At 35.3% G+C, this 17,208-nt stretch overlaps 1 protein-coding gene across 1 annotated transcript in view; it reads left to right on the forward strand.

The window, feature by feature from the left end:
* Nucleotides 1–256: 256 nt before the first annotated feature.
* The window catches only part of TBX18 (T-box transcription factor 18), a 28,729-nt gene continuing 11,777 nt past the window's right edge, over nucleotides 257–17,208 (forward strand). The window contains exons 1-4 of the mRNA XM_014065631.2: nucleotides 257–948; nucleotides 3,626–3,806; nucleotides 6,439–6,540; nucleotides 12,176–12,347. Of these exons, the coding sequence (XP_013921106.2) occupies nucleotides 618–948; nucleotides 3,626–3,806; nucleotides 6,439–6,540; nucleotides 12,176–12,347 (786 nt within the window). The 5' untranslated portion in view covers nucleotides 257–617. The remainder of the gene's footprint in view (nucleotides 949–3,625; nucleotides 3,807–6,438; nucleotides 6,541–12,175; nucleotides 12,348–17,208) is intronic.

Genomic DNA, 17,208 nt, shown 5'->3' on the forward strand with positions numbered 1-17,208 from the left:
AAAGGTTGTAACGGCCTGAAAGCGAAAGTCTTCCTCGGAGGGTCCAGTCAAAGAAGCACAAGAAATCCACACTTTGGCCTCTCTAACTTTTAGTACCCTCTAAGGAAGAAGCAACCGGGGGGGGGGGATTGGGAGGGGGAGGCTATTCCTAATTTCTGATTGGCCAAATTCCCCTCTTGAGTGACAGCCCTCCTCCTCGCTGGGCTCCTCCCCCGTCCCAGCCACTTTACTGACACTAATGAGCGAATTCTTCCCACCGGTCTCCTGCCTGGAAGTGCTGACAGATCAAGGCAACAAATTTCAATTCCAAGCCCTAATTTGTGTCCGCAGAGCGTTTGTTACCCATGTCAGAGCTGTCCGGCCCCTCAGACGAGGCAGAACTTGCGGGAGGAGAAGGAGGAGGGGAGGACGGGAAGCTCCGCTTTGGCATACCGGGATCGTCTGGGCTTGCAAAGGGAAGAGGAGGGGGAAACGCTCGGCGACCCACTTCAGGCTGCTAGGTGGTGGATGCAAAAGGAGCGGCGAAGCCAAGCCAAGGCGAGCGCGCGGCCTGGAAGAGCAAACCAGCCGGCGGGGGCCAGAGAGAAGACGGGAGGGTTCCAGTTGGCCGGTCCGACATGGCAGAGAAGCGGAGAGCCTCGCCTTGCACAGTGCTGAGCCTCAAGGCTCACGCGTTCTCGGTGGAGGCGTTGATCGGGGCCGAGAAACAACAGCCGCCGCCGCGGCAATCTCATCAACAGCCGCCGCCGCAGAAGCGACGAAAGTTGCTGGCTGGAGCCAACGGGAAAGAGACGCCGTCCGAAGGTAGCGGCGGCAGCCACGGGAATAGCTGCGACACGGACTCCGGCGAAGGTGCAGGGCAGAGCGCCGCTTCGTCCTCCGGCCCTGAGACCTGCTCGGCCGTGCCTGAAGCAGCGAAGAACTGTGGCGCCCGGGAGTTACCTCCCGGTAAGTTTTTGCGTCCTCTTGCCTTTACAGCCCGCGCTCTCCGCTTAAGAAAGACCTTCCCGCCCCCCTAATTTTCCTTGCCTGGTCATAATTGAAAGTCTTCCAATGGTCCCAATCCCCAGGCTGAGTCTCTTCTCGGAGCGAGAGAAGCTTGGCTCAGCGGCCTGTCCTTTCCCTTCAATTTACCCTGAATAAATCAGACTGAGCTGTCCTGCGGTTTTCCGAAGCATCGACAGGGTCAGGTCGTAGCAGCAGAAAATGCAGGATTAAAAAAAAAATAACGGGCAAAGTTTTCTAATGCTCCGTTCAGTCTTTACTAATAACAATAGTAAAGCACTAATAACACAGTCAAACGAAGAGTGTAATTTTTATTCTGTTTTGTTTTGTTTCTGGACGGAATTGGTTTCTGTGGGATTTGCCCCAACTGAGTATATACTAGCATGTTTCAGCTGCTTTGCAAATTTCTTTCCCCAATCGAAGGAGACTCAGCCCCTGGAGCTTTGCAATCTAGAAGGAAAAAAAGCATAAGTCCAACTGGAAATAAAGGAGAATAAAAATCACACAAGGATTACCTTCACCCTCAAAACGAATTTGTACAATTCAGACATAAACAAACTTGATGTTTTGGCCCACAATGCTAAGCTACAGAAGGTTTTGTACTGTCTAAGCTTAGTATCTCTCCATTCTTATGGTTTGCTTAACGGAGGGAAAGAATTATATTTATTATCATAACTGACAGGGTAGTGTTTTTAGGCTGCAGTCTTCAATACATATCTGGTGGTGACTACCATTGAACTAAATGGGGACAAGCTCCATTCAATACCCCATAGACATGTCTAGAAAGGTTATTCATTTATGGGTTTCTCAGATGAATTGCACGTGATCTGAAACCTGAGTTAGTTCCACTTAAAACAAGATATTTATATTTTGGGATATTACATTTTAATTTCTGAGAAAAATAATTCAGTTTACTCTAAATCACTAGTAAGAAAATGATTTATATTAACTCAAACATGGATGGTATGCACTTTTAACCAGATAATCTTTTACTGCTTTTCAGCTTCTCTCTTTTAATTGGACTGAAATGTTATTTATGACAATGAAACCTTTTATTTTGTTCTCGATAGTTACAGTACTTCAAAAATATAGATCTTAATATTTTAACTCCCTCAACAACTGCATTGGATTTAATTATGGTCCAATTCAGTGTATGCAAAACAAAATACACTGAATATATTAATAGTAATGTTTTTACCCTTTAAATTGAACGCTTCCTGGAAATAAATTGATAAACAGTATTACATACTTTCCTTCAAGTGAAAGAAAATATGGGTGAACATGGGTTTTATTACAAACATGAATTTGGTATTTAAGCTAATTGAAATTTACAGATTTATCTTCAAATGTATTTTGGATTGGATTACTAAATTCATTTGTTTGTTTGGGCAAATAGTTGATATAATCTGTCCCTGCAAAATAACCAGTCCATTGTGGTGTTTTTGTTTATTTGCTTGGTGATGATGTTCCTGTGGGCGCATCTGATAAAGAGGCCTAAAACCCATGAACCTTTATTTCACAATACATCCGAAAATGAAATAATACTAAGGCTCTTTGTTGTCTCCATTTACTTCCAAGTCAATACACCCAGGGTGGCCTTGCACGCCTGGTATTAGATACAATCAGCACAGAAAGGAAGGGGGTCTGGATTTCAGTTAATACTTCCTTTCTACCGCCTTTTAAGTAGGATTTGGGGCCTACGCGGTGAAGTCTCCAAAATCAGCTTCCAATCCATTCCCCCCCCCCCCAAAAAGAGCCCGCAATTAAAAGACATGTAAAGCATTCAGCATGGCGAGGCTGCCTTTCCTTAAATTGAGGCTGACTTCAGTTCAGATAGCCCTGGAAAAGCGACGGCTGTCGATAATAACCGTTAAAAAAAAAGAAGAGCGAATGTGAAACCAACTACTAGACTGCTTCTGGTTGAAGGCGATTTATTATTTCCAGGAAGCGGCCCCTAATTGACGTTTAAGACTCCGAATGTCTTTTTTTTTTTTTTTTTGCTGCAAGGGAGCGCGAGACGACAGATCGCACGAACGCGCCGGGTGGGCCTCGCGCTATTTTTTTTGCATAGGGTGGGGGAAGGGAATGAATTCCCGCCTTTTCCCACCGAGTTTTCCCCCCCCCTTCCTTCCGAGCCTTTAACCTCGCTTCTCCCCCACCCCACCCCAATTGTTGGCCGTTTACAAACACCCGCGTGGAATTTAGGCTCGAGGAGCTGTAACCGTACAAAAAAAAAAAAACCCACAAAAACAACACACACACACACACACACCAAACATTGGGGGGGGGGAAACAGGACGAAAAGCACTCGCCCTTTTCTAAGGTAGGCACGTGCGCATGAAGCGCGCGCGCGGGAGAGCTGGCCGGGTAGAACAAGCGAGTCACTTCAGGCGCCTTTTCCCATTGAAAACAAAAACAAAGCGCTGGTTTTGTGACTGGGTTTCTGTGGGATCATTATTATCATCATTATTGTTATTGTTGTTATTCACCCTTCCCACATGGGAGCTTAGAGCTACCGTAGTCGCTTCTCCTTTCGGTTTAGGCTTTTTTAGGCCGTTTTATTTGTCCTAACCGCCCTCTCCTATCTCCCCCCCACCCTCCTCTGTTTTGATTCCTACAGGTGGGTTTGAAGAGAGTTTCTTAAACGGCGCGTCGCCCCCTTTGACTCCTGCAGGCCCCGCCAAGGCTGCCTCGCCTTTACTTGCCCCGCCGCAAGTGCCTCGGGTGGACCTGCAAGGCGCGGAGCTCTGGAAACGTTTCCACGAGATCGGCACCGAGATGATTATTACCAAGGCGGGAAGGTAAAGGCTGGGCGAGTCGCCCGACTCAGTGGTTGAAAAAAAACGGCACTGTCGCTAAATCTGAGAATCCGCGCAGCACCGACATTCACTGTGGAATTTCCGTTTGGGTGGAAGCTTTTACGACCGAATTATATTTCCTTAGAATATATAGTGGTTACATGTTGCTCTTCAATATTCAGTCACAGAACCGACCCCGTTCCACCCGAACGTATTTTGCTGGCGGATGGGTTTTCAAATAAATGGAGAATCAATCACGAAGTGTTTTTAGCTATGAAACGCTCTTCCATCCCCTCCGTGTTGAGGTGGAAGTAAATCTCAAAGTCAGAATATTGGTTTGGAATGATACACTAAATCAAAAGGCAAACTATCTCCAAGCGCATATATTCAGAATTTTGTATGTAAATACAAAATTTAGGGATTGTATGTAAATCATTTGAATTAATTGCCATGATTTATATTGCCAGACTTAGAGATAAATTTTAAAACAAGGGGCACAATTTTAGTAACAGTCCTAAAGATGAAGTCCCCACCACCAGCTAATCACTGATCTTCAATATATTCCTTGGAAAGGCTATTGGTTTGAAATTATTTATTAATAAATGATCAGTCTATTTTTGAAAAGTCTAATATTAGGCTTGAAATGTTATTCTCTGTTGTATCTACTTTTTGTAGAATATTTAATAGTGAAAATCTTTCACTTACCATTTCTAGCATCCTGAAGTATGAATAAAATTTATCTAGATGTTTCTGATAGAAAATGAAAAGATTAGAAGCAAAATATTCAGGAGAGACCATTGGTTGCCTTTGGCTTTCTGCTTCTGATAATTTGTATTGTCTCAAGAATTTTTCATGTTCAAAGTTTCACCACTATGCTAATTAAACATAAACATTTACTGTTGTGAAAGTAGAAAGTTTAAATTATCCCTAACACGTAATAATATTTAAGAATGGTGTTTATGAATTCAAATTGCTGATATATGAAAATAATGTATCAAATTATGTAGCTGGAGAAACCATTAGAATAATAAATGATGCAAAACGTGGGGAATGACAGGTTTCCTGTCCATTATTTTAACAAAACTACATTCTCCTAAAAATAACTTTTTCTTATTTTCTAAAGAATGTATACTATGATAAAAATCTGCATTGTAGAAATGTATCTGAATGCATTAAAAATGACAGACACATCTGATTGAAGCCATATGTTACCTTCTTTCAGAGAGGCTTTATTAATGATTGAAATGCAGTATTAAAAAACACAAGGCAACAATTTTTCTGTCACTTTTTCTTTATCTTACAGATTTAAAAAAATGTTAAAAACTTGTTAGCCACAGCTAGTTTTGCTTCTTGGTTTTTTTAAAACATATTAATAATTTTATTACTTCTAGAATGTAATTTAGATTTCATATTTTTAGAAAAAGACTGAGAATTATATGAAAATAGAACCTTATGCCCTTCATATGAAAATAAAAAGATACTATTTTTTGTTATGAAATTCCTTAAAGCTAAGACAGTTTTTACTGAAGAGCTAATTTGAGAAATACATTACAGTACTTCATAAATTTCAGTTAAACAGTAGCAAAATTTCTACGTGGATTTTTTATTCTTTTAATGAAGTAATTTTTGAACTAATTTTTCCTCTCTTTGTGGGAGATGGGCAGTTTAGAAATATGAAGTATAAATACATTTTATAATACCTATTAAATACTGTACTTAAGTCTTTTTACTTAAAGGGGGGAGAATAATTCATAATTGTCTTTATCCAGAAGTAAATTCCATTTACATTATTGGAATTTGTTTCTAAATACACATTTAGAATTGTACCTTTATGGATATATATGTGTCTATATAGTATATGTATATAATTCAGATGTAATCATGATTTGGAGTGTATACATATACACACTTGTGCATACATATCTCCCCCCCCCCCCAAAAAAAAACATAAGTAGTATAATCCCCTGTCCTGGAAAATTCACCTCTGAAACTATGCTTTCTGTAACATGTATTCACTGCTGAAAAGGTGACATGCTATAATCTCTCAATATGCTAATTATTAGAAGCAGCTGATAAGACAAGTGATCTTCTTTTCCCATGACAGAACTGATAGTTTTGATCATCTGTTTACATATCAATTTTGGGGTGTGTATGCATATATGCATGTAATGGTAGAGGGAAAACGTGTATGTTCAGGGCTCTAAGACATGAAAATGAACTATACTTATTTACTTTTGAGAAAACATGTTTGAGGATCAGAATGGCAAACTGAAAATTGTATTTCTGAGTGGCTGCAGCTGCTACTTCAGCCTGGGATGTGAGTTTTAAAACAGAGCAACAAATTAAAAGCAAAAAAATAACTAAAATAACTTGCTAATTCGCATCTATACTTATATGGGGTTGAGTTTGTTCCTTGAAGGAATTTCACTAACAAATAAAATACATGTAAAAGTTGTTTTGACATAATGTGTTAGGGTTGTTTTGTGAGTCAATTGGCTTTGGTGATTTAAAAAGGGGTGGGGGGAAGCTATCTGCAGATAACTTTAAACAAGAAAGAGTTGGGGGCTTTACTTCAATCATGTTCCTGATTTTGTGTCCAAATCTGTTTTTTATTAAATACTCTTTCTATATTCAGACGGATGTTTCCTGCAATGCGAGTGAAAATTTCAGGCCTAGATCCTCATCAGCAGTACTACATTGCTATGGATATTGTCCCTGTAGACAACAAAAGATACAGGTAAAGTAGCATTAATATTTAATACATGGGATGAGGGAAATATAGTTTATTTGGAAAATAGCAGAGATTGTGCTTAATTCCCTTCTAAATTCCTGTCTTCTTTTCACCCATGAACAATCCCAAAGTTGGTGATTGTTTTTTGTTTTTGTGTTTGAGTTGCATTATACATTTGGTTCATATTGAATATCCTCTGTTATCAATTTTTTTTCTCCTCTTGTTGTAAGCAAGTCTTCAGTTCCTTACTTGCAAATAGGTTCACTGTAAGTAGTAAGACTGAAATGAAGTGGATTGTCTTTACTGTGTGCAAATCGCTTTGCTAGCTCAATTAAAACCAACAGTGCATGAATATGGAACTACTCAGTAGCTAAACTTACAAGTATACAAGGCAGCTGTAATTTGTCTGTTTCACCATGGAAACTATGTCTTTACCTAGTCAAGAGGCAAAGGTGTTGTGGTATGTCTTATTGAGATCTTGACATTTGATTAGCAGGTCTACTAGGGACAGCACAGAAGACTCTTCCAGCTAGTGGAAATCCTGGAGGAGACTACAAACCTAAAAGAAGAAATGTACTTGCTTTGCTTAAGTTATAAAAAAGGTGGTGGGATGGAGTTTGCTTCATGAAGCAGTTATGATAAAGCATCCCTTTAAAGCTTATGCCTTGTCTTTTGCTTAAAAAGAGAAGGGAATGGAAGAAATACTCAGCAATTTTAATACCCTAGATCTGCCTTGAATTATTTCAAGATGGGATATTATTGCATACGTTTTACTGGACTGAATAAATTTTCAAGATGGATGCTACATGGTCTTAATGGAGTTATGATAATTCCACGGGATATTGGTAGTTCTTCTTTCTTTGGTTTATTTCTTTGTTAGGGTAGATGTGTAGCAGTTGATTTTCATGCCATCTCCAATAGCAAAGATATACCAAAAATAATTGTTCAATTGTTCTTGTGTATGCTTTATAAAGCTAAACAAATGCCTTAAAATAGATAGATTGGATTAGATTATTTCTTAAATTAAAATGAAAGTTGAAGAGACATTAGTGAAATACTTGAGAAACTTTGACAGAGTGTAGAACAAAAACCTATTTTAAAAATATTTTAAAAGAGAAATGGAACAAATATAATTTTCTTCTCAGTTATCATAGTATGTGCACTAGTTAAGTAATGGACTTTTTGCTGGTATACATAGGTCTATATCTGGGCTTTGAAGGCTAAAATGAGGCCTTCATGTGGCTGGCTCAGTAGATCATTAAATCCAGTTAAGCAAAGGATTTTGCTGATAAATTCATTCATATCCATTAGATTCAAATACTATCATTAATGAAGTTTAATGGAGTTCTGTTATTCTCCAAGTTTGATGGATAGTTTCAGTTTATATAGCCCAAGAAGTGAATACAATTCTGGGAAAATTAACATAAACCACGTGTATTCTTGAATAGTTCAATCTTATTCTTTTGGTTTATAAAAGCTAATAGCTAGCCTTGAATTCTATTTTGTTGTGTGATTTCCAGATTTTAATAAAAATGTTTAGGAGCATATAATGGCATGCAATGTACACTTTCCTCCTTGAGAGTATTGTACAGCTTACTGAGATTCACTTGAAAATGGATTGATAGTTATTATGGGATCAAAACTATTTTGACTGTCTTAGTAGATGCCCTTCCATTAGGCATTTGATAGAATGATTTTTTTGTGATACCCTTGACCTTTTACCAGTTTTAAATAGCATAGTTTCCTTTTGAAGATTGTCCCTTGCTTTTCACCTCAGTGTTACCACAAATTGGATGATTCCTAGTCCTATCTGTCATAATCCAAAGATAATGTTGGTATTTTTGAAATACAGTTTGGTATGGATTAGATGAGAGCAAACAAAATGAAAGCATCTAGCTGCTCTTGTCTGGTAAAAAGATAAGAGAATTGGGGTTCAGATACTTAATTTGAAGATATCTCTAGATTTAATCATAGTTTGGATGCTTCCCTTTCATAGGAGTTGTTTGCTTGGCTCCAAATATGCCTGCTTAAGGTGTCTGACTTGGCACTGGTATGGTTACATCTGGATTAGATCACTTCCATACTATGTAGGGTTGCTTTTGAAGATTGGAAACTTCAGCTAACTTAAAATGCCGCAGTCAGGCTGTAGACTTAGACCAGTTATAGAAAGAGTGTAACTTTTTGACTACAATATATGGCTCATAGTTGTTTATGGGTACAATTCAGAATGTTTGTTATAAATTCTTAAATAATATAAGGTCAGTTTATTGAAGAATTGTCTTCTCTGAGATGAGCAGCCTAGCTGTCAGCTTCTTCCAAGCAGGCTCCTTCTCTCTCTCTCCCAAATTATGTACGCATTTGGTGTAAATTGGAGAGTCTTTTTCAATGGCTTGTACCACATTTGGAAGTCACAGATGAAGAAAACCTGGTTGATTGCTTTCTGTTAACATGTAAAAATAATTTTATTCAAGCCAATATTTGATTTCATTCAAACAATTATGTCTCTTTGGCTCCTCTGTATTTAAACCTTTATTTCATTTAATAAGGTTTATGTCGTTGTACTGATTTTTAAATTGTTTTTTAAATCAAGGAATGTAATTATTAACTGTATTGTATACATAATTATGTTACATAGAATTAATATTTCTTTCTGGTTTTTAATAAGGAAAAGCCAGGCTAGATAGCAGGAGACTGAATTCTAATTCCACTTTAGCTATGAAACCTGTTTGTTGGGTGACTTTGGGCCGGTTATCAGTAGTCTTCAACTTACAACTGATTGGTTCATGACTGTTCAAAGTTACAACAAAGTATAGTATAGAAAAAAGTGGAAAAGTTTGGTTTAGCTATTTAATATGTGCTATTATTTCTGTGCAATTATGCAATTACTGAATATCTGTCAGTAACATTTATTAATTATTTAATGTAAGATTTCAGTCTTATAGATTTTTGCCAGATAGTATATATCTGCAATTCCCACTAGAATTCCTAAATTTGTAGAAAGGGAAATAAAATGAATGCTTTCAGAAACTTACAAATATAGCTTTGCTATAAAATTAGGTGGGTTGTATACATTCATTTCTCTGAGGAAAGATTGTAGTTTTATTTATTGGAAGACCTTTTGAACCATTGTTGTTTGAAAATGTGTTAATGTGTTCTTTTTTTTAAAAAAATCAAGTTATTGAATGTAATATATACAACATTATTATATTCTCCTTTCTCCAATCCTGATTTACCTTTTGGATTTATAAAATAAGCCCAATTCTGCATTTATATGTTCTGAAACATCATTCTAATTTATTCTAGTTCAGAATATTGTGATAATACTTTAATACTTTGACCCAATCATTTATTAAAACAGCTGAGAAACCTCAGTTATCATATAAGGGTCAAATAAATAAATATAATTAAAGAGATTAATAAAACATTTTTGTGAATCTGAATTGCACTTGATCACCTTCAGTTGCAAATCTTAAATAAATTTTCCAAATCTTATTCAATAGGATTTCTTTGCTTAAGATTGCTCCACTCATCATGAATGCAAATATACTTGCAGGTGTTATACAAAATGCCATATTTCTAAAATAACAGCCTAATTTTTAAACTTAGTTTTTAAAATATTTATTTTTTACTACTAGCTTTGGTAAAGTTACAGCTCATGCAGATAATTTCTCATCTACATTTAATTCTGCACAGGAATAAGAATGTTAAATAGTGTATTACAAATAAACTTTCTGCTAAATGATTACCGAAATGTATGGAAAGAAATGTTCTAAATATAGATTTAATGTTTGAATACACCACCCAGAGTCTTTTTCTAAGCGAATGGGCAGTTTAGAAATAGGAAATATAAATAAATAAATAAATAAATAAATAAATAAATAAATAAATAAATAAATAAATAAATAAATAAATAAATTTAGTGTGATAGATGATAGATAGATAGGTAGATAGATAGATAGATAGATAGATAGATAGATAGATAGATAGATAGATAGATAGATAGATAAGAACCTGTAGTCACAAACACTTCTGACCACAACCAAATCGGGTTCCAACCAAAAAAATGCACAATTTTTTTTCCCCCAGCCAATTTCCCCTCCACGCCAATTTTTTTTGTAAGTGCCAAATTTCCAAAATGAGGTCCGGGTCACAACCAAATCGGTTTGCAACCCATATTATGGAGGTTCTACTGTAGATAGATACTTTGCATCGATTGTCTTTGATTGTTAAGCTGATGAATCTGTTTTCTTGGCAGAATGAAAGAGTGTGCATTTTGCTGATTTACTTTTCTTGTTCATCCCTTTCAACTCAGTGATATAAACACATATACAAATCGTCCTCCTAGATTAGATTAAAATCCACCTTAATCCAACATTTCATTTTTCAATACTGGATGCTTCTCTGCACTTATAGGCATAAAACAGACATGCCACTGTCCTTTGTATTTGCTATCTGGAAGTTCTTTGCCTCAACTTTCTTCAAACTAATAAGTCTCTGGTAGCCTTACCTCCATGAATCCTCTTTTAAAGCCGCACAGATTAATGGCTATCCTCATATCTTACTGTGGTGAATTGGTGGATAATTCGTCAGAGTACAACATGTTGTGAAATAAAGGTATATTGTTGGATTGCAAGGAGAAGGGAGCACTGATAAAAGCTGTCTCTATCCTCCCTTCTTATTCACCAGGGAAAAGCATTGCTGCATCGACATTACATTACATTAACATTACATTAACAAAAGACCCTTTCTTTCTATGGGTTGCAGTTTTAACACCTTTACCTGGGATTAACTCTTACATAACACATAGTTTATTCCTGTACTAAGGACATATTTTCACTTCGTAAGATGACAAGCCTGATTGTTTTGCTTTTCTAAGCAAAGTTTTTGTTTATTCAAATTATAATTTTTGAATTGCTTTAATTAACATGAGGTACTTGGAACAAATATTTCTATCTGTAGTTCAATTTATTGATAGAAAAATACTGACTTAATTTATTCAGTAATTAATCTGTTTTATTAAAGTATGACCACTAAGCTTAAATCATATAATAGTATTTTTCTTTATGGTAAAGAAGTAATGCCGAACAGGAAAACAGTCCCGCTCTTTATTTTCCTGTAAATATGTTGCTGTGCCTGACTTTCTGGAACAGCATTCCACCCCCACCCCCTCCCCACCCCCAAGGACTGCATGGCCCCAGTGCTGTTGTGTTTAGGAAAGTCTTAAGACAGGATTCTTCTCGAAAACACAGGGCTTAGTGCTTGAACTCAATAACACATAGCAGACTTTGAATCTGTTTTCCTTGGTGTGGTGGTTTTACTACTGTGATGTTTTAGTGTTTTGTTTTTTTGATGTTTTTAACCCTCCTGTAAGCCACCCAGAATCTCTTGGAGAGTAGGCAGCCTTAGAAAGTAAGTAAATAATAATTATTTATTTACTATATTGCTTTCCATGCCAAAGCATCTTGAAGCAATTTTCAATAGGATCAGAAGTAAAATACATAATAAACCCTACTTAAAAACAATATAAAAACAACCATTAAGTAAAATTTAAAGGGGAGGGGGCAATTATAGAGTATACTGATATTACAGCAAACTTGCAAAATAATATTTTCATTATGAATGTCATAAATCTCCCCCATAGGTATGTCTATCATAGTTCCAAATGGATGGTAGCTGGAAATGCTGACTCACCTGTGCCTGCCCGTGTGTACATTCATCCGGATTCACCTGCCTCAGGAGAGACTTGGATGCGGCAAGTGATTAGCTTTGACAAACTGAAGCTTACAAACAATGAACTGGATGACCAGGGTCATGTGAGTTTTTTTATATATTTGTTTTTCAGCAACATTAGCATACAACAGCCTCTCTTGAAAATAAATTAATAAACCTTTGAATTTAACGTTAACAAAAGTTGATTGATTTAGCAAAGCTTATGTCAGCTTTGTTAATGAATATTTTCATATTTTGCCACATCAGTGAATTAGTAATAGTTTCCATCAGATGTTTCTTTGGGGCCTTTGGACAGAAACAAAATTGAGCATATGAAAAATATCAAAACTGAAAGTACAGAACAAACAGTGTACTTTGCTTTTCTCTCTGTAGTTGTTGGATCTTTTAAAAAAGTGAAAAACATAGACTATAAATCCTTAAAATAAGTGTTCTCAAAATATAGGAACCATAGTGCACTAAAGAAAATGTATCTCATGATTTGATAATTTTTGCAAAGATCCCATGAGTACACTATACTCAAAAGGAACAACATGAGTGCTGTGTTCACTCTGATAATGATTTATTACCTACCTTACACAACAAGACCTTTTCACAGCTGAAGCTCATTACATCTGCAAAACTGGAAGGGAATTGTATAGTTTAACTATTGTGTTTGAAAGCTCTAAATTGTTTAGTTATGATACTAGGTCATTTGATAATATATGTTATATTCTATAGGGATATTTCCATTTTCAAACAAGAACAAAGGGATACACCCTAGCATCTTTAAAAATGATTAAAATACATATCACGTTATATAGTAATGATAACATACAAATAGTTTTAAGTTGAGTATTTCTTGATAATTTTCATAAATTCGGAAATAGGGGGCTACTTGGACTTAGAAAAATAGACTGCATTTTGGAGGTACATAAGGGCTTTTTTAAGAATACAGAATACAATATTTCTTTTTGTATGTTATCCTAAATCTACTTTAACTTGCAATTTTAGATGAAATATGGTTTAGATTTAATATTACATTGAATATTTTAAATTACATTTAAATTTTCTAGTTGTACTTAATAATTATCTAATCTGGAAAATCTTTACATGATTCTGGAAAATCTGTTATGAAACTTGGATATTATTCTGCTCATATTATTATTGTTTCTTGTTTTCCTCCTTGTATTATTGACAGATTACCAGTATCTTCATGTCAGTGTTAGGCAAGTGTAATTGTGCCTGAAAATTGGCCTACTAACTTTTAATTCTTTTGTAAATGTTCTTTTAGATGGCAATGCATCTTTGTAAGACAGTTAAAATTAAATCATTTTTAAGATAGTTTATTCCTAGATTAAGAAGTGTGATTCTGTGAGACCCTCAAAGGAATCAAGAGAATCAAATAAAAAAGCGGTAAAGACCAATAACAGAAATTGCAATCGTTTTTGAAAAACTATTGGATTTCTGCATCTCATTTGACCATTTCTTTTTTAGAAGTAAGCTGTGGTCTTATCAAACACTACTTTACTATAGTCAGTTTAAATTATTCAGAAGCAGCTGGTATTCAAGCCTCTATGAGATGGATGAAAGGTATAGAAAGCAATTTTTCTATACCTTTTAAATCCATGATGGTGAACCTATGACACACATGCCAGAAGTGGCACGCAGAGCCATCTCTCTGGGTTCTGACGCGCCGGCCAGCTGGTCTTCACACGCGCGGACATGCTGGAAATCAGAAGATCATCTTCCCAGAGCGCACACCGGCTGACTGCTCTTCTGGTTTCCAACACACACATGTGCACTGACCAGCTGGTTTTCACACATGCATGCATGCCAGAAACCAGAAGACAAGCTGGCCGGTGCACATGTGCATGCCAAAACCAGAAAAGCATCCACCCTGCGCGGGCATGTGCACTGGACAGCTGTTTTTATGGTTTCTGTCATGCACACGCACACTCCCATATCAGCACTCAGTGCTGAAAAGGTTCACCAACAATGTTCTAAATCTTCTATATGGATTTACTTAAATCCTCTCTAAAACTGTATAAACGTAGCTATTTATTATTTATGTTGTAGTTTAGAGTTAAGGAAGTGCCCTGCATTAATGAATACTTCATTTTGGAAGAAAGTCAAGTATCTGTCTTCTGGATCATTTTAAAAAAATATACACCCAAGTGATTGAAAACTAAAAAAATTGAGACAAAAGTTTATATTGAAAAACAATGAGTTTTGAATAATGTTAACGATTGTTACCCAGTCAGAATTATAAAATGGAGAAAGATTATTCAAAAGTATATTGTTTTGATTATTTAGCCACCAAGATTGAATAAAAAATTATTTCAAAATGGTGGAATTATTGCACATTGAACAAATCACAAGGGATGTTCCAAAACATGTTAAATTAAAAATAGTTCAGATTAATTTGCTTACTCAAATATTTACATTTTCCATTTACATCAATTTCATCTTGATGAAATTTTAATATTTTCAAGAGATATTTCTTAGTGTTGGGAATTAGGACATTTTGCAGTGTCTTGCATAGATATTTTTGCAGAGGTCAAATTATTTATTTCTTTATATTTGGAATTCCTTTTGGTTGAGTTTAATAAAAAAATAATACTTACAAAGCAATCTAATCCTATCAACTAGCACCATGGGATAGGTTTAGAAAATATAGCATAATACCACATTTAAAATCCATGTGTCCCCTTACACTATTCTATTTCTTTAATCTGGAGTAAAATGCCAGTAGAATAGAATTTATTTCACATTCATATAGGCTGAAAATTATTTGTAATGTCAACCATATTTCCTAAAATGTTCTCCAAATGGCATTTCTGAAGATTCCTCATATAATTTTATAACTTCCATAAAATAAAAATCTGAAGCATTCTTAATATAGTGCACATTCATAGTTGAACTAATGAAAATTAAAGGGGTACAAATTAGAGTAAATATTGTTATTCTCATTTTACTAAACCAAAGAATACTGTTGTTGTCTCTTTGTATTTATAATACTTACTGATAAACTTATTTTCTTCTCTCAAATATACAAAAAATAAATAAATTCAAGTTTACCATTATATTCTGCTTAAATTTCTTTGTTAATTATTTTAAGATTTATTATATTCTTCCATCAACATAAAAACAATTTTACTGATATTAAAAATCTGACTTATTTATTCACTGTAATGTAAACAATTAATATACTTACTACTAAAATAATGGTACCTGTAATTGAAATATTTTTATGCATTCTGTTTGTGTCTTTAATAGTTCCCAAATTTTAACTCTAGTCTTAAGGGAGGGGGGGGGGAGCCTGTTTCGGTCTTGGTTGTGAAATTATAATTAAAAGCATAAGAGAGGCACTGATTTAAAAAAACAAAAACAAGTAAAAATACCAACATACTAGTATATATATTAAAGTATTCCCTTTCTTCACTTGCAGTTATGATCAGTACCATAATGCTCTGGCAATCTCAGTGGTTTCTCCTTCACCATAACCCACATTTTAAGCAGACTTACCTTTGCCTTTCAGAAAAATAAGCAGTTGTTCCTGCTGTATCTCTTGAAAATTTTACTGTGTTTCCCACCCTCAGACATTTTAGGGGAGATATTTCATGTGACCAATTCTGCCTTGATGTATCATTACAAATTCCTGGCAGAAGTTTGGACAATTCATAACATTGCCTCTTCATACCAATTAGTATTTCATTAAACAAGATGTTAATAGAGCGAGGACTGTATCTTGTTTTCCAAGTAAACTAGGGTGCCGGCAAATTAAGAGCTGATTTGTTCTAAAGATCACTAGTGAGGAAAGACTCTGAAAAATCTTTAGTCCAACACATAATTAGGCAACTTGATGGCCTCCGGTTGGAAATATTTGAAAACAAATATTAATTTTCAATGGCATGAATTGTCTTAAAATGTATGTACAGTATGCAGGTGGATCCAATGGATCTATATATGGAATAATTACTAGTATTGATCTTGCAGATTTGCATATTTAGAAATTGCAGAGCAAGGATAATATTATGTCTAGGATAAAAAGATTAAAATAGAATGCTATTAGACAAGACCAAAAAGTCCTCTAATGTATAGTATTCTATTCCCCATAATCCCCCTATCTCTGCACTGTTTCGGCTACAGTAGAGATGTCTAGATGACTGTTCTATAGTTAATCATTTATAGTGAATACGTTTTATAAAAACCTAAAGTAATATTTATGATCCAGATTTAGCTGTAATCCTGATTTAATTCCTTGGAGTGAATCCAACTGAACTTCGTATTGCATAGTCCTGAATAATACTTTTCAAGAAACACTTTTTTTTTACAATGAGGGTGAATGCCGGCTAACAAACCAAAATTATGACAATAAAAATTAGAAGCAGGGACACAAATACAGGTTGCAAATATAGTTTTCAAAAATCTCTTGACAGCTATAAAATTACGCTCCAAAAATATCAACATACTGATTATTTTATTTTTGCAGAAAGGCTAGAAATTCCAGCAATTTATTTGTTATTATCTGTACAGACCCACTGTCTTGAAATTCTAAATCGGTAAGAGAGGACAGATATAGCACAATGATATGGTCTTTATTGTCACGGATATGTTGATTAAATCTGGTTTCTGCTTATGCTGGTTGTTTTACAAACACTTAAGTGCTGCTTGCTTGAAAAAGGTTTAGTGTAGTTTGGGATCTTTTATCAATTTATTTTCTTATCTTGTTTTACAGTATTTAGATCACTAAAACTTGCACTTTAGTTGGACTTTTTACCTCCGCGTTACTTTTTGAAGATACAACAAAATCACAGTGCCTATTTATACCAATTTCTTCCTCTATTTGTATATATTTGTGTTTCATCTGTAAAACTTCTAAGCATGATCAAACAATAAAAGAGTTTGAAGAATCTATAAACATGGGAAAGGGAAAGCAGTAAGTTTGAAATATAATTAGCATTC

This window comes from Thamnophis sirtalis, unplaced genomic scaffold (genome assembly GCF_051295495.1).
Source record: "Thamnophis sirtalis isolate CommonGarterSnake01/CBP01778 unplaced genomic scaffold, rThaSir2_p1.2 scaffold_6, whole genome shotgun sequence".
In the NCBI taxonomy this organism is placed as follows: Eukaryota; Metazoa; Chordata; class Lepidosauria; order Squamata; family Natricidae; genus Thamnophis; species Thamnophis sirtalis.